Source organism: Brassica napus, chromosome C2, assembly GCF_020379485.1.
Source record: "Brassica napus cultivar Da-Ae chromosome C2, Da-Ae, whole genome shotgun sequence".
NCBI classification, from domain to species: Eukaryota; Viridiplantae; Streptophyta; class Magnoliopsida; order Brassicales; family Brassicaceae; genus Brassica; species Brassica napus.
In genome coordinates, this window is record NC_063445.1 from 6,341,877 (window position 1) to 6,363,790 (window position 21,914).

The 21,914-nt window shown below is 37.7% G+C and overlaps 4 protein-coding genes and 1 non-coding gene across 6 annotated transcripts; 3 read left to right on the forward strand and 2 right to left on the reverse strand.

Moving 5' to 3' along the window:
- Window positions 1–3: 3 nt before the first annotated feature.
- LOC106385544 lies at window positions 4–1,209 on the forward strand. The gene is made up of 2 exons (XM_013825459.3): window positions 4–266; window positions 363–1,209. Exons 1-2 carry the CDS (start codon window positions 228–230, stop codon window positions 1,011–1,013), a joined length of 690 nt encoding a protein of 229 aa, XP_013680913.2. The 5' UTR covers window positions 4–227; the 3' UTR covers window positions 1,014–1,209.
- Window positions 1,210–1,394: 185 nt separating this feature from the next.
- On the reverse strand, window positions 1,395–1,512 carry LOC125582855. The gene has a single exon (XR_007320299.1). It is a non-coding gene; the product is annotated as a U5 spliceosomal RNA (small nuclear RNA).
- A 128-nt stretch (window positions 1,513–1,640) lies between these two features.
- On the reverse strand, window positions 1,641–4,312 carry LOC106441124 (monofunctional riboflavin biosynthesis protein RIBA 3, chloroplastic). 2 transcript variants are annotated; one of them, XM_048746625.1, is made up of 7 exons: window positions 4,021–4,312; window positions 3,671–3,932; window positions 3,371–3,592; window positions 2,845–3,170; window positions 2,487–2,616; window positions 2,101–2,397; window positions 1,641–1,971 (listed from the first exon to the last, which is right to left on the reverse strand). In XM_048746625.1, exons 1-7 carry the CDS (start codon window positions 4,074–4,076, stop codon window positions 1,765–1,767), a joined length of 1,500 nt encoding a protein of 499 aa, XP_048602582.1. In that variant the 5' UTR covers window positions 4,077–4,312; the 3' UTR covers window positions 1,641–1,764. The 2 variants fall into 2 exon arrangements, with proteins under 2 accessions (XP_048602582.1, XP_048602583.1); XM_048746626.1 differs by having other exon boundaries at window positions 1,641–2,005; window positions 4,021–4,273.
- Window positions 4,313–4,371: 59 nt separating this feature from the next.
- Window positions 4,372–6,951, forward strand: LOC111212172 (UDP-galactose/UDP-glucose transporter 5B-like). The gene is made up of 12 exons (XM_048746627.1): window positions 4,372–4,587; window positions 4,699–4,842; window positions 4,909–5,022; window positions 5,106–5,198; window positions 5,277–5,342; window positions 5,419–5,517; window positions 5,637–5,716; window positions 5,842–5,954; window positions 6,061–6,149; window positions 6,322–6,408; window positions 6,493–6,561; window positions 6,692–6,951. The coding sequence occupies exons 2-12, from the start codon at window positions 4,735–4,737 to the stop codon at window positions 6,803–6,805; spliced, it is 1,032 nt and encodes a 343-aa protein (XP_048602584.1). The 5' UTR covers window positions 4,372–4,587; window positions 4,699–4,734; the 3' UTR covers window positions 6,806–6,951.
- Window positions 6,952–11,322: 4,371 nt separating this feature from the next.
- Window positions 11,323–13,511, forward strand: LOC106441123 (exocyst complex component EXO70H1-like). The gene has a single exon (XM_013882923.3). The coding sequence runs from the start codon at window positions 11,482–11,484 to the stop codon at window positions 13,327–13,329; it is 1,848 nt and encodes a 615-aa protein (XP_013738377.2). The 5' UTR covers window positions 11,323–11,481; the 3' UTR covers window positions 13,330–13,511.
- The last annotated feature ends 8,403 nt before the right edge of the window (window positions 13,512–21,914 follow it).

Consider the following 21,914-nt stretch of genomic DNA (forward strand, 5'->3'; position numbering starts at 1 on the left):
AAGTTCAACCATACACTTTACAATTTTATTTGTTGTCTTTTTCTCTGACCTACATGGGTCAATGACTTTTTGAAGGATATTCCATAGAAAAGTAAACCAAGCAATGCACTGATATTTTACATTGATTACATTCTGTATACTATATATAGGGTTAAAGAAACCCACCAGAAGGGATCATTTTATTCTTAAGTCCTTAATAGAGTATAACAAAACACAGACACTCGTCAATGGATGACTTTTATTCTTCTATCTGGCTTCATCAAGAGGTATCATCATCACATTTTTTTTTGTTTTTCTTGGTATGTAGCAGTTTTCTTTGTTTATATAAATATGAATTGTTGTTTACCTTTTTTGAGATGCAGAGCTTTGATGAGACGAGGCAGAATTTGCAGAACACTCTGTTCGAGCTGGAGACACTGAGAATGGAAGCCAATGAGAAATCAAGAACACATACAGAAGAAGTCAACCAGCTTCTCACTCTCCTCAAATCCACTCAACAAGAACGAGACGAAGCTAGACAACAACTATCTCAGTTTCTCACCCAAACCCAAAACTCTAATTCAAGAAGCATCACTGAGTCAAACAGCCTCTCTCGTGACGGATCTTCTTCTCCTTCTTCCTCAGAACTCTCCAGCTTCCTCAACATTCATCCTCCTCAGCCGTCAATGATCCTCAACGATGCAATGGCTCATAAACATCATCAGCTCGATCCTATGGACGCTCTCGTGATGGGGAAAGCTTTTCCTGAAACGGGGAAGCTATTAAAAGCGGTGGTGGAAGCTGGACCGCTTCTTCAAACGCTTCTTGTCGCGGGACCACTGCCGAAATGGGTAAACCCACCGCCTCAAACGCAATCGCAGCGTTTTGATTTACCTCCTCCTTTCTCGTTTAAAGGGTCTGATGTTAGTAACAGCTCGCTAACGTGTTCTGGTTCGGTTATGAGATTTGGGATCGGTTCGAGTTCGGTTATCGATCAAACAATGTTAACCGGAAAGAGGCAGAGATTAGAGTAGCTAATCGATCATTTTACGAGATTTATCAGAGCAGTATTGTAAGCTGGGTGATTATTTTTGTCCCTTCTTTATGATTCTAACTCCGGTTTGAACGGTTCGGTTATTATGTCAAATTTGGTTCAGGGTAATAAATTTGTTTTCTGTACCAGTCACGGTTTCATTACCACTTTAATTTTCGATTTACTCGATTTGTGTCTATATGAGTAAATGGTTATGAGAATATGAAAGAATTAATGGACTGAAAGTGCAAAAACTGAATATTAAATAACAAACGTTAATTGAATAAACATTGAGACTTGTTCAACCGAAGCTGGTCGTTCTACCGAAACAAGCCATTAAACCAAAGCCGGTTTAGGGTTAAAACGTCAACTAATTGCTGTTGGGCCCACTCGAAAGCAGGACCCTCCAAAAATAGGCGTATACCACTTAGCGTGGAGAACACACGGTATTCTTTAGTAAAAGGCGAAAGAATAGTTCGCTTTGTGCTCACCACATGGCTGCGTGATTTGTTAACTGAAAAGGAGATCTTTATTTATAATGCAAATTCTGCTTCTCATTTCTTCCACCTTACCGATGTGGGACTCTCAGACGAAAGATCACAAACGGCGCTACTGATGGGCTTTGATGGACCATAAATACATTTGGGCTTTACATTGAATTATATGTGTATAAAAGAGGCCTTTCCTCTGGCAGTGTGATTAAATTGATTAACAAAATTAAAGTCTTTTTGTTTCTATCAAACGCTTGTGGGTCAAACCAAAGGCTGATCGATGTCAGAGATATAAATGTGACCCATCTTCTTGCGTTTGGTCTCCATGTATCTTCTGTTCTCATTGGTGATTGGTGTCACCACCGGCACACGCCCAACTACTGCCAGTCCGTACCCTTTCAGTCCTGTGAACTTAGCTGGATTATTCGTCATCAGCCTCATTGTTCTCACTCCTATATCCCGAAGCATCTACATTTTGGACCATTTTTTTCCGAAACCAAACCTGTTAGTTTGGTTCTAATTTTTTTTTTCTAACTACATAACCAAACTATCTAAACAAAAAAAATTAAAATCAAAACTGAATATTCTATGGCTGACCTGAGCACCAATACCATATTCACGAGCATCAATAGATAGACCAAGTTCAAGATTGGCCTGAACAGTGTCGTGTCCTTCGTCTTGCAAGTTATAAGCTCTAAGCTTGTGACCAAGACCAATGCCTCTTCCTTCGTGTCCCCTAAGATACACAACCACGCCTCTTCCTTCTTTCTCGATTAGCTGCATGGCTAACTCTAATTGGTTTCCGCAGTCGCACCGTGCTGAACCGAAAATATCTCCGGTTAAGCACTCTGAATGCACCCGCACCAGAATATCCTGACCGTTTCCGATGTTTCCCTGGTTATGGTTCAGACAGAAACAAACAAGACTGGTCTTAACCAAAACTGATCAAGATTTTGATCTAAAGCAAGTGGTGTTTGATGTACCTTAACAAGTGCTATATTTTCCGCTCCATCGAGCTTTGATCGGTAGCAATAAGCTTGGAAAAGACCCCATTTGGTAGGCAAACGAGACACGGTGATTCTCTCCACTAGCTTATCTCGCTTTCTTCGATATCTACGAGTATATTACATTTATTAGAGACAAAATCTCTCGCATCGAAAGTTAGAAGTTAGCATAAGTAATATATAATATAGATGAACCAATTTACTTATCATTGGTTTTATGTTAGAAGTCCGTCTAACTTAATATGGTATCAGAGACTCAGAGTCCTATCTAACCCTATCAGTCAATCCAACCAAAGTTATCAATCTTCTAAATACATTTTCATTCTCATTTACTTACCTGATTAGATCAGTCAAGGATACAATGGGAATGTCATTTTTTGTAGCAAGCTTTTTCATATACGGTAGTGAAGCCATAGACCCATCTTCTTGATCAAGAATAGCTGAAAGAACTGATACTGGACGTAAACCAGCTAATATCATTAGATCTACCGAAGCTTCAGTGTGACCGGCTCTCCTCAAAACTCCACCGTCTCTGTACTTGAGAGGGAACACATGACCTGGTCTCCTGAAATCATCTGGTTTAGCTTCAAGAGAGGCAAGTGTAAGAACCGTCATGGCCCTGTCTGAAGCTGAGACTCCTGTTGATGTACCTGACTTTGCATCCTGTAACCAACAACAATATAAGAGCTGAAACACTTTTGAGAATCATATCATATTTGTTTTTTGCAAAACTGGCCCGGGTCCGGACACAGTTAAAAAATGAAACATTGGACTTTAATTTGCCCCTAAATTTTTTAAAAGTTATATACATAGATAACTTTCAAATTGTGGAAAAAAATATTGAAGTTTTTAATAAACTATACCACGGTGATGGTGAAAGTTGGTGCAGAGGAATCTTCATCTTCCATTTCAGGTGACATGAGTGTAAGGTTTAATCTTTCAAGGTCTTGTTGCTTCATCCCAACTGAAACAATACCAGAACCATTCTTGATCAGAAAGGCTATGTCTTTTGGACTCGTTAGAGTAGCCGCCATGATCAGGTTTCCTTCAACATCGCCGTTCTCATCGTCAACAACGATCACAAACTGATAAGAAAGAAAGAAACGTGGTAAGACCGAGTCTACACAACTTATAAACCAATGGGGTCTTCATCAAGAACAAACCTTCCCTTGGCGTAGGGATTGAAGAGCGAGTTCGATAGAGGAGTAACCTTGAGTGGGACAATCTGGATCACCTTCTGCGTCACTCACGAAGAAATCAACAGTCTCAGGCGTGAGTTCCGCGTCAACATGATCAAAGAAAGACGCATCTGTTCCTCTGAGTGGACTTTCATTGCTATCACTGTTCCCAATAGCCTTAGTCTCCCAAGATGAACCATTAACTAATCTCCAGCAAGTAGTACTAGTAGCTGCAAACCTAGGCGACCTGTACAAGTAAGAGAGCCAGTGTTTTCAAGGAGACAACACAAGATAAACCACATAACAAAGAGGGAGAGAGTTATCATCATTCAAACCTTGAGTTAATGAAGCTGTGTGCGAAAAGAATGCGAGGAGATAAAGCAGAATCCATCTACAGGATCGAATAACGCAGAGGATAAGGACATGAAAGTATATATCTTGGTACGATCGATTCGCTGCTTCACGTTTTCGTAATCAAATCTACTACTTCAAGAAAAGAAAAAAAATAAACCAGACATTTTACAAGGATGTAACAGAAACAAAATCACGACCACGAGTTTTGGATTAGGACTTATCTTCTTTCTTTTCGTTTCTGTCATTACACATCATCATCGTACTGACAAGAGTCAAGTTCCTCATGGGCCACAAGTTTAAAAAGTTATATATCTTTAAACGGAAACCCTCTAGTTCGTCTAGAAGGCCTCCTTGACATTTTTGACTCGTGTGATGACGTGGCGGATCCTTACAAAACCCCAACGAACTGTACTTTAGAAAGGAGAGGAGAGGACGGTGGAGCAAAACCGGATCTAGTCGGAGATTCGCCGGAGAATTTTTTTCAGAGGTAGAGACATAAGTTTCTCCGATCTGACTAGATCGGTCGTTGCATTGTATCCGTTCCACGTGTAAGTTTGAAATCTCTGAGCTTTCAAACGTGTAGTTACCGTAGCTTCGCACGCCTTTGTATTATGTGATTCGTGTTTGGTTAAATGTGAGCTAGGTTTCATGTTCTTCAGGAATAAGTGAGGTTATTGAGAGGTGGTGGATGGAACATGGCTGAGACGGAGACAGCAAATGGAGTGAAGGAGAACAAACTATGGAAAGGTGTGTTCGCGGTTTCAGGCATTATGTCAACTCTTGTCATCTATGGTGTTCTTCAGGTCTGTGTTGTGTTCTCTGTTCTTTGGAATCTAGTTAAAAGTTTATAACGTTCTTTGTGGGTTTAGGAGAAGATAATGAGAGTTCCTTATGGATTGAACAAAGAGTTCTTTAAGTACTCTTTGTTTCTTGTTTTCTGCAATCGCCTCACTACTTCAGCTGTCTCTGCTGGTGCTTTACTGGTAAAACCACCCAACTTGAGTTTTATAATTTCTACTTAATTACCAAAGTTTGAAGAACTCTGTCTGGCTATTTTAATTTATAGGCAAGCAAGAAAGTTTTGGATCCTGTAGCTCCGGTTTATAAGTATTGCCTTATTTCAGTGACTAACATCTTAACCACAACATGCCAATATGAGGTACAGTTTTTATCTTTGAACTTGTTGTGGCGACTTTTATAACTATTGTTTTTTTGCCATATGTTGTAATGCCTACAGGCTCTCAAGTATGTGAGCTTCCCGGTCCAAACTCTAGCAAAATGTGCCAAAATGATACCAGTTATGGTAAGCTGTTACATTGTTTTCCAGTAGAGGCATTTGAGTTTAGCATCACCATTTCTTATATCTATGCTATGTACAGGTATGGGGAACTCTCATCATGCAGAAAAAGTACAAGGGATTTGACTATCTAGTAGCTTTTCTGGTGACCCTGGGCTGCTCTGTCTTCATTCTTTTCCCGGTAGGTCTATACCCATTTCCCAGTCGTTTTGAAAGCTTAGGTTTGTTAATAGTAACTGAGTAACCGTGAACATCAACATAAGATGTACTGATGTTTGTTTATATAAATCTGAGCTGTAGGCAGGAGATGATGTTAGTCCGTACAATAAGGGAAGGGAGAATACTGTTTGGGGTGTTTCCTTAATGGCTGGTTATCTTGGGTATGTATATCCACTTATATATATGTTACTCGTTTCACTGCTTATGTGATTAGACTGAGGCTTTGTTGTTTCTACTCACAAGTTATGAATCATGATTGTGTATTTGGTAATGGGCTATCTAACAGGTTTGATGGCTTTACAAGCACATTCCAAGACAAACTCTTTAAAGGATATAATATGGAGATACATAACCAAATATTCTACACAACACTTTGTTCTTGTGTTCTTAGTTTCATTGGTGAGAATCTTACTTGTTTCTGCAATCTTTACTGTAAGAGTTGCAACTTCTTATGTCAATCATACTCTTTACTTATCATTTTGTAAAAAAAAAAAAAATTGTATAGGACTTACATTGCAAGGCCAGTTACTACTAGCTGTAGATTTTGTTTCTCGGCATAGAGATTGTTTAGTGGACATCGCCCTGCTTTCCACAGTAAGTTTCAGTTTCCTCTATTTTTGTACTTATTAGTCTTTACAATACCATGTTTTGTCCTTAATTAGTCTTAGGTTTATGTAATCTCAGAGGTCCACAATATATGGTACTTTAGTTTGTAACCACTATGGGTTTTTAGTTCGCACTAAAGTTACCAGAGACTAATGTGCAGGTTGCAACAGCGAGCCAGTTCTTCATTTCTTACACCATTAGGACATTTGGTGCTCTAACATTTGCTGCAATCATGACGACGAGACAGGCAAAAAAACAAACCCGATCTCAATCCTTACTAAACCGTCTTAACAACTAACACCACATCCCTTTCTCATCTATCTTAATAAAGCTTGCAAGCATCATGCTCTCATGCATTTGGTTCTCTCATCCGCTTAGCTGGGAGCAATGTATGGGATCGGTAATATCTTTTTGATTCTCTCTTACGTTTTATGGAATTTGAACAATTAGATCCACTAAAAGCTTAGGCACTCCAGTTACTATACGTTACACTATTGATACTTTTGACTAACCAAAGTTCATTCCATCAGGTCATTGTTTTCGGGTCTTTATACGCGAAAAACTTACTAAACAACAACAAAAGAACAGAAAAGCAACCGCCGCCTCCAGAACTTCCGCAGTATGAAAAGCCTGAGGGCTCTTAAGACGCTAACCTTTTCATCAGTCGATAAAGTATAGGTTTCATATTGTCAGACTCTGCATTTTTCATTTTTTTTATTTATTTCATTTAGTTGGATCCCTTGTAGGAATATATATATATAATATACATAATGCATATGTGTTTCGATGACATCTGATGTAGGCACTGAGAGCATGATTATCCGTGAACCCCTCTTTGGGTTTCTAATTTTTTTTTTTTTTATCTGATTTAAAAAAAAAAAAATTTAAAATCGCATCAACTGCACGCCGCCACGTGTCGGTGGGGCCCGCAAACAGTGCACAAAACCCATCTGAAGCGGTCCTCAATTCACGTCTTCTGTTTAAAATATTGGTGGAGCCCACACACACCTTTTTGCCTAAAAAACTGTTTTACATCCTGCAATAATGCTGCTCTGAGACATCGGACTGGTTTCCAGTAGAAGACTTATTCAACGGAAAAGAATTGTTCTAGTTAACAACTAAACATTATGATAAGGTTCTTCTCTTACATGTGTGTTTTTAAGAAAGAGTTTATTAACTTCCGCTAAGAACCTCATCCTAAGAACCCCGGGTTAATGATGCTATTATATACATCACGTGGACCCGTTCTTAATTTCTATTCATACTTGAATACTTCAAACGAGAGAGAATCCTTAAGAAAATTTATTTTTCAATTATGTTGTAAAGGGTAATCAGTAATAGGTTAGCTGGTTAACGGTCTATAAATATTTTATTCACGTACTGAAAAATAATAATAAAATGTGTGCAATCGAATTATCTTGTAGTCAATAACTGTCTATAACGTCCATGGGTCTAACCAAATAACCTGTTGGACTTATACTCCACCAAAGACCACTTGTTTTTAGAGACATATCTTCAAATGATTTACCGTTAGTTCACTACTAACGTTAGCAAAATAATTGATATTCATAGTTTATCAGATGTTGGCTCTGTTTGACTGAGTCCATGACCTGAAATAATGATCTGCTATCATAAGGTTGTACCAATTTTATATTTTGTAGATCTTTTTTTTTTTTTTTGAAACACTATATTTTGTAGATCTTCTTATGGAATTCAAGGGTTAAAGAAGAGGAGCACCTTGATCAAAAAAAAAAAAAAAAAGAAGAGGAGCACCTTTTGCTGATCAAATTGCCGAAAATGCTATCCGGAAGGAGTGGATCAAGGAATACAACAAGATTAAGTAAAGATAAAATGCCTTGGACTATGAAGAGATGCAGCATTACCATTACCAGCTATGCAACATTCACATTATAAGGGTATAACGTTGGAACTGAAATTATCCCCACAATCGTGATTGGTGTATTTGATATGAATGCTGTATGTGGATCTTGTCTCTTTTAAACTGGTCTGAATCGGCATTGGTGGAAAATGACATTTTGATGGATCCTACCCCAAACCACTTGTTTCATTTTCATATCATCTTTCCAAGAGCCATTTACTCCTATCTTGACTGATTCTTGGCATGCATCATACGGTATACATATTTTCAACCATAAACCTACTTTTACTGTTTTTTTCTGTACATAGTATTGGAGTTAATTAATTTTGTCTTTAACAATGAATAATGATAACATTTACAATATTATTTAAGAAAAGTCCGTGATGTATATATATATTAGTTATGTACTCCAACTACTTATAAATAACAGTTTGAATTACTCTTCGCGATTATATATACAGTATGCACTATGGACACATCCCACATGTATATAAATAACACATACATGTAGCCAGCCGTGTACGTGTTTTATACATGTAGGTAAAACCGTCCTTATATACACCCTGTTTGACTTTGATTTAGCAATTGTGAGTTGAACGAAACTACGCATCACGCAAAGTGTTGCTTATTGAAACTTTCCTTTAGTATTTTGGGTATTTGAGGCCAAAATACGTAATTTTTTATATGAAAGCGTTTCAATTAATCAAATATCTGTGAATCTGTGATGTGATATAAATTATTTTCGAACATTTACTCTGGAACACGGTGTGAAGTATGGACCTTTCTTTCTTTTCGAAGCCGCCTTATGTTTTACGAATTAATAACTTCATCAAGTAAACGTCTTACGTCTTCTTATTATAGTGTTTTTGTTATATTTTTCAGTTATGGTCAAATAAGATAATTCGACTGCAAACATTTTATTATTGATTTTCAGTTCGTAGATAAAAAAATCAACAGGATATTTGGATGAGACTCGAAAACAAACGCTAGACCTGATTTCCATCCAAAAATAAATATTTGTATAATTTTATATTTTATTCGCTTACAACTTATATATAATTGTAGTTGCTATATATATATTTTGAGAATATTATGTTTTATTATATTAAATATATGACAACATATTCTTTTCACTAACCTAATATACATTTTTAGAAAAGGTTAGGACCCTTGCATAAAGCAGAATCAATCCTATTAAAATAAAATGTTTATAAAAATGTGCTAAGGTCGAGCGGGACAAACTTTTGTATGTGTTTTTCGTAAGGTCAAAGTCTTCTTACATTATTATCATCGGACAAAATAAAAACTAAGTGGTCTTTTTTTGTTTGAAAGAAAGCAAGTCGGTCGGCTTTAGAGTGTATATTCCAAATCACTAGGGGCCATGGAGAATGACCAGACGGACATTTTAAAAATGCCTGGGGGCTTTGGCTTTATCCCTCGTCGGTAAGAGCAATTCCATCGGTATAGTCTATAGAACCTCAAATAAGTTTCTCAGATACTTAATAACAAGTACCACTCAACTCACGCATTTTCATTGTCTTTAATTTCCTGGTTAGAATTATTTACTTCTCCACGACAAAAGAAAATTATGGAATGTATTTTTACAGCTAGGTGGTAACCAACTTCATGAACAAATCATTTGTAAAATTATTCTTCGAGCATATAATTAAATATTCACGTTAAACTTTGTAACTTCCGTTTCATTTGGTTGTCGGTTGATTAGTACTGACATTATATATCATTTCTTGTGATTTACATAGATATAAGCATATAATTAAAACTATAAGACAACTAGTCTCCGGAACATCTAAACAAATAGGATTAGGATACGACTAATTATAATTGAAATCACAATGTAAAAGCTTAAAGTTAGCATATATTAAAAATGTGAAAACTGAAGAGTTTTTAATCATCAAATGTATTTTTTGCTTCTAAGTTTGTATTAGTTGACAAAAAAAGATTTGAGTATTTATGAATATTTAAAATTTCGAAGACTAGTGACATGTCTTGCGGTTATAAAACTTATTTTTTTTTTTATATTTGCTTAGTTATATTCCCTTTATTGATGAATTTCAAAATGTTTTCAGATTAAAATTTTGGTATTGTGTTCTCAATCAGGGCCTGTGTTAAGCATAATTCATTAAAAAAAGGGAGAAAAAATGAATTAGTAGTCGTATCAAGGCAGTTTAGTATGTTTGAACTTTTGAAACCTATGGATCTTTTTCATTTATGTGGCGGCATGACGCAAATTAACATACAACAGGGAAACTTCCTCACACATCTCCGTTTGCCAAAATAGTGGATAAATCATCTAACTAACTAACATATTGACTATTGTATTGTACAGTAGAAAGCTAATTAACAGTTACAAACATACTTGTTTAATTTTCGTTATATCTGTTTACAGAAACTGTCAAAGCGTAATAAAAGTATCAATTTATAACAGACGGACCAATGAATGTAATACAATTCGCATCACATAGGATCATCGTATTTAGTGAAATGTTATTTTATCGGAAAAAATATAAAAATTCCCAAAAAGTATATATTTTTAAGTTTTTGTCGTAAAAATAGCGTTCAACAAAGAAAATGACCAAAATAAGTTACTTTTACCATAGAGTTAGCTAATAAAATCTAAACTTAGTGTTTAAAGTTAAATTGGTGGAGTTTTGAGGATATGATTTCAAATTTTAAAAAAATTAAAAATTAAAATTTTCAAAATAAAAAAAATTATTTTTGTCATTTTCTTTTTTGAAATCTATTTTTGCGACAAAAACTTAAAAAATGATATTTGAGAGAATTGCCCGAATAACTTTTTTTAGAATCTCTGGGTTGAATTTCAACTAGTAGCCCAAACAACTGTTTGGCACAGTTGGTAAATAAAGTTATTAACATAAAATTCATCTCACGAATTCACAAAATTACATGCATTCGTATTTGCAACATTTCTTTGGTGCATGAAATTATTAGAAAATTACAACTAATAGTAACTAGTATATATATATATTTGTTGCCATTTTTTTGATCAAATATATATGTTGCCATAAAACTACAGCTAATAACCTAGAATCTAAATCGCATTTAAAATAGAAACGGTAACTTAAGAAAAAATCACAGCTGCAGATGAACAAGGCAACTTTGGTCCGAAGTCTGACTTTAAACAATGTCATGTCGTATGTGACAACCGCGTTTGACTAATGAACATTTCTCCTCCACACAACTACACATTCACATACATATACGCTAGAGTATATCTATATAAATAGTATTTTAACATATTTTATATACATATTCCTCTTTATATATACCTCTACTGCTTTGCTTGGATTACAAACAACAAACCAGAAGTTTATTTTTCTGTTGAGTAACAAAAAAAAACAAAAGTATTCTCTTCACACGAATACAGAGAGTCTTCGAAACGAAATAAACAGAGTTTCAAGAATGGGGAAACAATTGTTCCGATCATCTCCTCCACCGGAGAAACAGCCAGCTCACCAATCGCTCGCCGAGTCAGCTGTACAGGAGTGTACGAGCAGCATCAACACCGTCATATCCAAATGGACTTCTTCTTCGGACGAGTTCCTCTTTTCCACCAACAGTCGCCGCGAAGCAGAGGAGTTCGTTGAAGCCGTTAAACATTTACAGAGCACCATGCACCGTTTGGTTTCCGTCAACGCGTCCTCGGATAAGCTCGTGTACGCTCACAATCTGATGCAGTCCGCGATGAAGCTTCTCGAATCCGAGTTTCGCCGCGTGTTGAACGCTAACCGCGACTATCTCGACCCCGAAAGCGTCTCGGTACGGTCGTCTTACAGATCGTCAAGATTCAGCACTTCCACCACGACTAGCGTCTCCGACTCCGAAGACGAAATCTCCTACGAGGAAAACCAAGACGATCATAGATTCTCCGGCCAAGACTCAGACGCCATGGACGATCTAAAAACCATCGCGGACTGTATGATCTCCACGGGGTACGCCAAGGAATGCGTAACGGTCTACAAAACCGTGAGAAAATCAATAGTGGAGGAGACGCTAAACAACTTGGCGGTGGAGAGACTCACTCTCCATCAGGTTCAGAAGATGGACTGGGAGACTCTCGAGTCCAAGATCAGGTCGTGGCTTCGAGCCGCGAAGCTAACAGTTCGGTCCCTCTTTTTCGGAGAGAGGCTTCTCGCCGACCATGTCTTCTCCTCCTCCGTCAACATAGTCGAGTCCTCCTTCACGGACATCACGCAAGAAGGAGCTTTAACGCTCTTCGCCTTCCCGGAAAACGCCGCCAAGATCAAGAAACTCTCGCCGGAGAAGATGTTCCGGTTCTTGGACATGTACGAAACGCTCGCGAGTCTCTACGTCGAGATCGAAACCATCTTCTACTTCGACTCAGCCGCCGCCGTTAGGTCTCAGGTGATCAGCTCGTTAACGAGACTGGGCGACGCCGCGAGGACGATGATGACGGCGTTCGAGACGGCGATTCAGAAGGAAACGTCTAGAACGCCGGTCACCGGCGGGGGCATTCATCCTCTCACTCGCTACGTCATGAACTACCTCTCGTTCCTCGTAGATTACAGCGAGTCTATCGCTGTAATCTTCGAGAACTGGCAGCCGAGCTTGCCGTCGTCCTCCTGCGGCGGAGAGGACGCTTATCCGGAGGAGCTCTACTCGTCTCCGGTGTCCGTGCGGATCGCGTGGGTGATTCTTCTCACGCTATGCAAAATCGACGGTAAAGCTCAGCCGTACAAAGACGTGGCTCTGTCTTACCTCTTCCTCGCTAATAATCTCCAATACGTCGTCGTAAAGGTTCGAACATCTAACGTGAAGCTCCTCCTCGGGGAGGATTGGGTGGTGAGGCACGAGGGGAAGGTGAAGCAGTACGCGGATAAGTTCGAGAAGCTCGCGTGGGGGAAAGTGCTGACGTCGTTACCGGAATATCCGGCTGAGGAGATCACGCCGGAGGAGGCTAAGGAGTTCTTAGTCAGGTTCGACGACGAGTTCGAGGCGTCGTACCGGAAACAGATATCGTGGGTTATACCCGACCCGAAACTTAGGGACTGGATCAAAGTCTCGTTGAGTCATAAACTGATGCTGGTTTGTACCGAGTTATACGAGATAAACCGGTTAGGTTCGCGAGGAGATGGGTTTAATGTCAGATATACCTCTGAAGATATAGGAAATTACTTGTCGGATCTTTACTTTGGAAGCAGAGGGTCCGGGTCAGGGAGTGTCTCGACAAAAGGTTCCGGAACCGGATCGTCGAGTACCGGTAAATCTCGGGAAGGACGTAGCCATTGAATGAATGAGAATCATGCATGGTCGTATCGTTTTCTTCTTCTTTTTTTCTCTTACGTGTACATACATGTTAAATTAATATTTGATTGAATTCTCCATTCTATCATTTAGTAATCATCTAATTTTATTTTTTGGGGAATTTTGTGTTAATAAACGACAAAATAAAATACGATGATTATATCCGACGCTTGGAGATTTAATAAGCACAAAGACGAGTTATAAGTAGCTATCACTCTTCGCACAAAAAAAAAAAGTAGCTATCACTCATTGTTAGTTGTAATTTGGAATTGTTTTCCCAGTCTTGACTAATTTTGATTTGGTGGTTTATATAACTCCAAGTTGGTTAATACGAGTTCACATGGTTATGAGACAATATAAGTAGAAGAATATTAAATACGAATTCAATGACACATTGCTTACCGAATAAGCACGGAGCATTGCATTGAATTTGTAAGTTGTTAACGAGACAGGGACGTTGAGAACGATCACGAATCTTATCATATTACTCATTTAATGTTTCTTGTTAGGCGACTTGGGATACGCGATCACGTTGTAATTTTATATAAACGTCAAAGATATCTAAGAGGATGATTATCATAGGGTTCTTATCACGGAATTCTTAACGGAATATAAGAACTCGTCACTTAAATTTTAACTATAAAAGTTAAGAACCGGCTCTTAAAACTCTTATTTAAGAACTTCCAGTATTTAAGAACCTCCAGTGAGCATGAACATCTCAACTTTTTTGAGAGATTTTTTGACAAAAATGTGGATCCCACTGACGTGTGGATCCCACAAAAATTTAAAAACCACTCCCCAAAATCATCAAATAAGGATCGATAATTGGGGGGGTTTTGGCACTGTTTGCGGAGCCCACCGACATATGACGACACGCGATTGGTTTACTTTTTTTTTCTTAAAAAAAAAAAAAAAAAACTTAAGGATCCCTTGCGATAATCATGGTCTAAGGTCCTCTTATATAAATCAAAGATATCTAAGTCCTCGCGTTATACTATTTCTTTTGCAATTGTCTCGGTGTATTCAATTGACAATTTTAGGTGATTTATGTCAAAATAACAAATCCACTGTTATTGAAACATGAATTTTAAAAATTCATTTAAAATCCAGTGTTATTGAACTTGACATTTTATAAAGTACTATGAAATCCACTGTTATTGAAAATATTTTAAGTTGTGGAGTTTTAAAGTTTTCAAGTGATTTTAGAGTGTTTGGGTAGAGTTTCTTAGTTAAAAAAATTAAAACTCAAATCTCATGGTTTTAGGTGATATTCTAGAATGGTTTAATAAAAATCATTTTATTCTCTGCAATTCCTTAAAATCATCTAAAATCTCATTAAAATTCAAATCACTTCAAATTTTAGATTGAATACACCCCCCCCCATATGTCTAAACTAAATTTTGATCGACATAAATGTCATTCCCAAGAATAATTATATCTGATAATGTTTAGTTTACATGAAAAGAAATTAAACATCCCAATCTTTTTTTTACTAGTGAATCTGTGTGAATCATCCCTACTCATGGAGATATGGATCACATTCACTCTTACAATTATCATGAAAAATGAAAAGTTTCTATATCTAAAGCAAAACTGCCTAATCGATCGAATTTGTAATCATATTCACTAAATTTTAGCAGTCAGTCTCGATTTGGATTGCAAAGATTTTCATTTATCTCATACGTAATGTAGCCAGAACAATCTTTCCATATCGGCATGTAAAGCCGAGAAACTTCTGTTGCAACGACGAATTCTGAATGATTCATCTCCTATCTATATTATTAAAAGAGAAGTACATATTTGAAAATGTTCTTATTTCATTAATTAAACTCTCTATTCTTTTACTTGTTTTTTTCAGTTGCATTTATGAAATATCCTAAAACGAATAAAATTGTCTAATTTATTACTTGTCTTTTCAGTTACATTAATGAAATATGCTTAAATGAATTTAAACTTTCTATTTTATTGTTTGTCTTTTTCGGTTACCTTAATAAAATATCCTTAAATAAATTTGGACATAATGTCATTTAATCAACCAAAAAAACTCATGAGTTATCCTTACGTGTATAATTTTAATAATGAAGATTTTAAAAAACGTGCATCATTAAAATGTTACCTAAAACATGCAGCACTAATATATAACATGCATCAATAAAACAAGAATTTGACTCACACAATTGTACGAATATTATTTTCAGTTGATTAAATTTAAAAATAATTATTTATTCAAAAAATATTTAAGAATGCCTATGTTTTTAAAAATTATATGGTATTATTTGCTCATAACTCATTTGTCATTTGCTAAATTGTTAGAAAGAAAATTTTATCATAATATAACTTAGTTGTCATTTGCCAAATATATGGTTTTTATTTATATTTTTTATTATTTAATTATAATATTTTCATTTTATATTCGAAAGATAAATGAATTTTCTTTCAAACAATATTTTTGAAATTTGTATTTTTTAAAAAATAATCAATTTAAATTGGGGCTTTTTGCAAAAGTGACTCAAAACTTGGAGTCAAACAGAAAACTAACATTTTCTTTTGACTCCTTTTTTTTTTGAGATTTTAACCCCACACCTGCATTTTATCTACGAAAATGCCATTAACATTTTGTTTTTTTTTTTTTTCGAAAATGGCTTCTTTACTGTCTCAACCTCATCTTCTTCAAGTATTTACAATATTGCCACTGCAATGAATAGTGGCAACAACCTTGTACGAACTGTTTGGAGCTTTTAATGCTCTTTAATGCACGTAAATCTCTTTACACTCTCTCTGTTTCAATTGTTATGAACTAAAAACAACATTTCTTTCACTTTCTCTCTATATTCATCCAAAAAACTCAAGCTTTTGATTCAAAATATGGGCTATGGTTGACAGAGCCATATTTCTTTCGTTTTTACTTACGGTTGCTTTCGTTTGAGGTTCTGGGTGGTTGGAGAAGACCCTGTGTGCAAACGAAGTCATCTCACCTAGTTTAAGGTACGAATTTGAATTTTTTTTCAAGATCTGTTCGCGTAGAAGACTTACTAGTAAGTCATCTGTATGTAGAAGACTTACTGATGAGTCTTCTGGTCAAACGGACGACTTAAATTAAGTCGTCCAGCTTTGTTTGTTAAAAAAAACACTCCAGACGACTTATATATACGTCGTCTACGAGAAACGGGCTAGTTTTGCATTTGACCGAATCGTGTCAGATCTTTGACTATTTCTGGACGACTTATAATTCAGTCGTCTCTGGGAAAGTTAAAATTTTAATATTTTATGAAAACTTGACGACTTACGTGTAAGTCGTCCTAGGTTAGTTTTGTAATTGAAAAATAAAACTTCATAATTTAACTTTAACCAGACGACTTAATATAAAGTCGTCCCTCCAGAAGACTTAATTTAAAGTCGTCCGGGGAAAGCAAAGTCGTCCAGAATTTTTCCCAATTTTCTGGTCAAACCTTGCTTATCCCGGACGACCTTAAATTAAGTCGTTTAGCTGGACGACTTTCATCTAAGTCGTCTGGAGAAAGTTAAATTTCAAGTTTTATTTTTCAATTACAAAACTAACCTAGGACGACTTACACGTAAGTCGTCAAGTTTTCATAAAATATTGAAATTTTAACTTTCCCAGAGACGACTGAATTATAAGTCGTCCAGAAATAGTCAAAGATCTGACACGATTCGGTCAAATGCAAAACTAGCCCGTTTCTCGTAGACGACTTATATATAAGTCGTCTGAAGTTTTTTTTTTAACAAACAAAGCCGGACGACTTAGAATTAAGTCGTCCCTTTTAATTTTCAATTGCAAAAGTGACCTCTTTAGACGACTTACCTTTAAGTCTTCTGGACGACTTAATGCTAAGTCGTCTGCGGCAATGTTTATTGAACTTCTTCATTTTCTCTATGTTTACTAATGTGTTTTATTTTGAATATTTGCAGATGATTTTTCAGTTACATGCAGTGTATGGAGAATGGTTGTTGAGAGATTTCCGTTGGGATTTTGTGGTTGATGATCTCAAAGGAGCAAGATTGTTTTTATTGAATGAAGATTCAACACATGCTGAACTTGTTGCAATGGCTCAAGAAGATTATAACCTGGACATGAGAACAGTGAGTGTGGAGATTAGCTACTCATTACCAGCAGAAATGATGATGGCTCCAGGCAGTCTTCCCATTCATGTTACAAGTGATAGACAAGTTCGAAACTTGCTGGAGATACTCAAAACCCATAGAGTATGTCTTTGTGTATCAAGCCGCAGCAAGGTCGAAACGGTTTCAGAGAAAAGGGATATTGATGAAGCTGGTGAATGGGAAAAAGATGTTGGTGATAATGATGAAGCTGGTGAATGGGAAGAAGATGTTGGTGGTGATGATGAAGATGTTGGTGATAATGAGTTTGTTGAAGATGAAAATCAAGATGGGGAGGAGGAAAATGGGGAGGAGGATGCTGATAATTCTATTGTTGGTGAAACGGATCAGAATGGTGGGGATTACAGTCTTTATGGAAAGGTTCCAGATGAGGACGAGGAAGATGATGATAATATTTGTTTTGAAGAAATCCAAAAGGCATATGCTAAGACAAATGCTATTGAAGGAGGAAAATCGAATGGTACCATCTATGTCAACCAGAGTTTTGTTAGCAAGGGTGCACTGCTTTCAGAGCTGCGGTTGGCAGCAGTGAGGGGTAAGTTTTCTTTCAGATTATACAAATCAACGAAAACTCTCGTTGTGGCAACATGTCCGGTTAGCTATTGTGGATGGAAGGTCAGAGCGAGTGTCAAACATGGGACAAACACGTTTTGGGTAACAAAGTATGTGGAAAAACATTTATGCTCAGCGGGAGACCGAATCGCTCAGCGGAGACACTGTACTCCGAAGTATGTAGGTAGTCTTTTCATTGATCGTGTTGGAATCATTGATGGGATAACTCCGCAGCATATCACTGATGCAATGAGGAACATGTTTGGCATGGCGCTTGATTACACCACTTCATACAGAGCACTGTTATATGCACAAAGATTGGTGAGAGGATCAGCAGAAGAAGGGTATTCGCGTCTGGCATCATATCTCGAGCAAATCTCCATTGCAAATCCTGATTCTATCACGGCGATAGAACTTGATTCTATGAAAAGATTTAAGTATCTATTTCTCTCTTTTGGAGCTTCTATCAAAGGTTTTAAGTATCAGAGAAGGGTCATTGTGGTGGATGGAACTCACCTAAGTGGAAAGTATGGAGGAACTATGTTAGTTGCAGCCGCACAAGATGGCAATTTTCAGATATTCCCATTGGCTTTTGGGATCGTGGATGAGGAAGATATACCTTCTTGGGAATGGTTTTTCACAAAATTGGCTAGTTGTATATCTCATGACAAGCCTCTGGTGATAGTCTCCGACCGGCACAAGGCCATTAAAAGTGCGTGTGATAAGGTGTTTCCTTGGGCAACCCGAGGAATATGTTATTATCACCTTCAAGATAACATTGTCAAAAAGTTTAAAGGGAAACATCTCATGTACTTGGTGAAAGGGGCTGCTTATGCTCACACGGTTTACGATTTTGACCGGTACATGGCTGAGATACGGAGTGCAAACCCGGAACTTGCAACGTATTTGGAGAAAGCCGACGTCAGGCTATGGTCAAGGGTTTATTGTAAGGGGAACAGGTTCAACATAAAAACAAGCAACATTGCTGAATCTATTAATTCCGCACTGAAGCGAGCAAGAGGATTTCCGATTACGTTCCTGCTGGAGTTCATAAGGCAGAAGTTAGGAAAATGGTATTGGAAAAGGAGACAAGATGCTTTGAGTCTCACAACTGAACATAGCCGGGCTGTTGAATACTTGCTTGCTGTTCGAGAAGAGATAGCGGGTATGATGACGGTCGAACCAATTGATGGATGGCATTTCTTTGTCAAAGGTGGCAAAATGGACTGTGTGGTTGATTTGGAACATGCAAAGTGTGATTGTGGTGTCTATGGAGTGGAGAAAATACCTTGCTCTCATGCTATAGCTGCTGGAATACATGCTGGTTTGCATATCTCCACACTTGTATGTCCACTGTACTCAAAGAATTATCTGTATGCAGGATACTCAGAGAATATATATCCTATCGTGTCACAACATATTGAGGAACGAGAATGCTTTCCTCCAGAACTAAAGCGTGGTCGGGGGAGACCGAAGAAATCAAGATGGCAATCTTGGTTGGAGCTATCTAGGATGAGAGGACACAAACCCAGGAAGAAACACAGGGCACGGAGATGCTCAAACTGCAAGGAAACTGGCCATACGAAACCACAATGTACACAACCAGTTGACTAGTTGTCCAGACGACCTAAATTTAAGTCGTCCCGTCTTGATTACCCGTCCAGACGACTAAATATTTAGTCGTCCAGTGTATTTTATTTTTAGACGACCTTCTACTAAGTCGTCCAGTGTATTTTATTTTTAGACGACCTTCTACTATCCCTTCAAGTGTATTTTATTTTTAGACGACCTTCTACTAAGTCGTCCAGTGTATTTTATTTTTAGACGACCTTCTACTATCCCTTCAAGTGTATTTTATTTTTAGACTACCTTCTACTATCCCTTCAAGTCGTCCAAACCTTCTAGACGACTTATTTGTAAGTCGTCCAGTTGGAAAACCTTCCAGACGACTTATAATAAGTCGTCCAAACCTTCTAGACGACTTATTTGTAAGTCGTCCAGTTGGAAAACCTTCCAGACGACTTATTTGTAAGTCGTCCAGTTGGAAAACCTTCTAGACGACTTATTTCTTCCAGACAACTTATATCATGTTCAAATACAAAAATCATGTTAAAAAATCATGTTCAAATACAAAAATCATGTTAAAAAATCATGTTCAAATACAAAAATCATGTTAAAAAATCATGTTCAAATACAAATCTAATCATACATGCCCACGAACTTATCACCATCCACATTTTCTTTCAGATGCTGATCAACAAGCTCCTTCCATATATCCACCGCCATATTATCCCTCATTTTCTTCGCGTTGCACCTAGCAAAGTCTTTAGGGTCAAAGGAGCCCCCGAGCGCATGACATTCAATGTACTTTACAGTGTACACGCCACAATCACCATTGTTGGCCGTGGGTACACCTTTCAGCGGTCTCTCATATGTGTATGGCTCCAACCCGTATTTGACCCGCATTTCGTCGGTGGCTGCGCACTCAACAAGCAGATAAGGGACCATCTGGAGAAAAGGCTCCATTATCGCATCCCATGCGTCTGGTACACTAGATGAAGGTATGCTGTCCCAGACGACTATGTGCCTCTTAGGGATCGATATCCAAATAGCAACCCAATGCTTGTCGTCCAAGTTCACTGGCGCATAGATATCATCAATGTCCTCCCCCCACTTCTTGTTTGATTGGCAAAATGAAGGTATTGATCCGTCATAAAAATACGACGCCCCACCAGGTAGAACTCTTCCTAAACCTTTGTGATCAGGTTCCGATGTTTTGAAGAGCTGATACTGCTCTCTCCAAGACTGAGAAAAGTTGTGATCCAGGAAGCACATTCGCTCGCTCCTGAAAGCTTGTGGGTTCTCCTGATACCTCTGCCTTAGCACATTAATCCAAGCATCTATATGCTGCATATTAAATATAACAAGTTAGAAGTTACCAGACGAAGACGACTTATATTTAAGTCGTCTACGTGGTCGTCCAAGTAGACGACTTTCCAGACGATTTATCTTTAAGTCGTCTGGAAAGTAGTCTACTTGGACGACTTTGTAGACGACTTAAATCGTGTGCAGAAGACTTACGCAGTCTTCCAGCCATCCTCTGGCTGTCCGGAGGAAGTGGTACCACCTTGTTGGTGATGTACGTGGTTTGTCCTCGATCTTAGTTAAATAATGACTGCAAACAAAAAAGCAATCAGTTTTGGACGACTAAATCAAGCTATTATGGGTAAAGCAATCACTTACGGATCAGTTTTCAACCAATCAGCGAGTTCCTTCAACTTTTCTTTGTTTACTGGCGGAAATGGATTATAGGCTGCCACTTTATCTTTTTTTTTCTCTGCCATATAAGGAGATCTCACAGTAGGAGCAGGTTTCTTCGCTCGTTTACTCTTTGCACGCTTGTCCAATACAACCAGGCTCGGTTGTGAAACTGGATCGCTTGGCTCGGTGGAAGCGAGGCTCGGTTGTTGATCTGTGGAAGCGAGGCTCGGTTGGTGATCGGTGGAAGTGACAGCAACAATCTCTTTGGAGGTGACACCATCTGCTTTATTTACCGAGTTCGCCTCGGTTGCTGTATCCTCCGGCAACCATCTCTGCAATAAAAGTTGCACACAAGTTAACCCTGGACGACTTAAATAAAAGTTGTCTGGACGACTAGTTGACCCTGGACGACTTAAATAAAAGTTGTCTGGACGACTAGTTGACCCTGGACGACTTAAAATTAAGTCTTCCGTGGTCAACTAGTCGTCCAGACAACTTACGTTTAAGTCGTCCAGGGTCAACTAGTCGTCCAGACAACTTTTACAGTCGTCTGGACAACTAGTTAACCCTGGATTTGATACTAACATCTTTGATTTGAGGAGGCTGTTTCTTTTGAG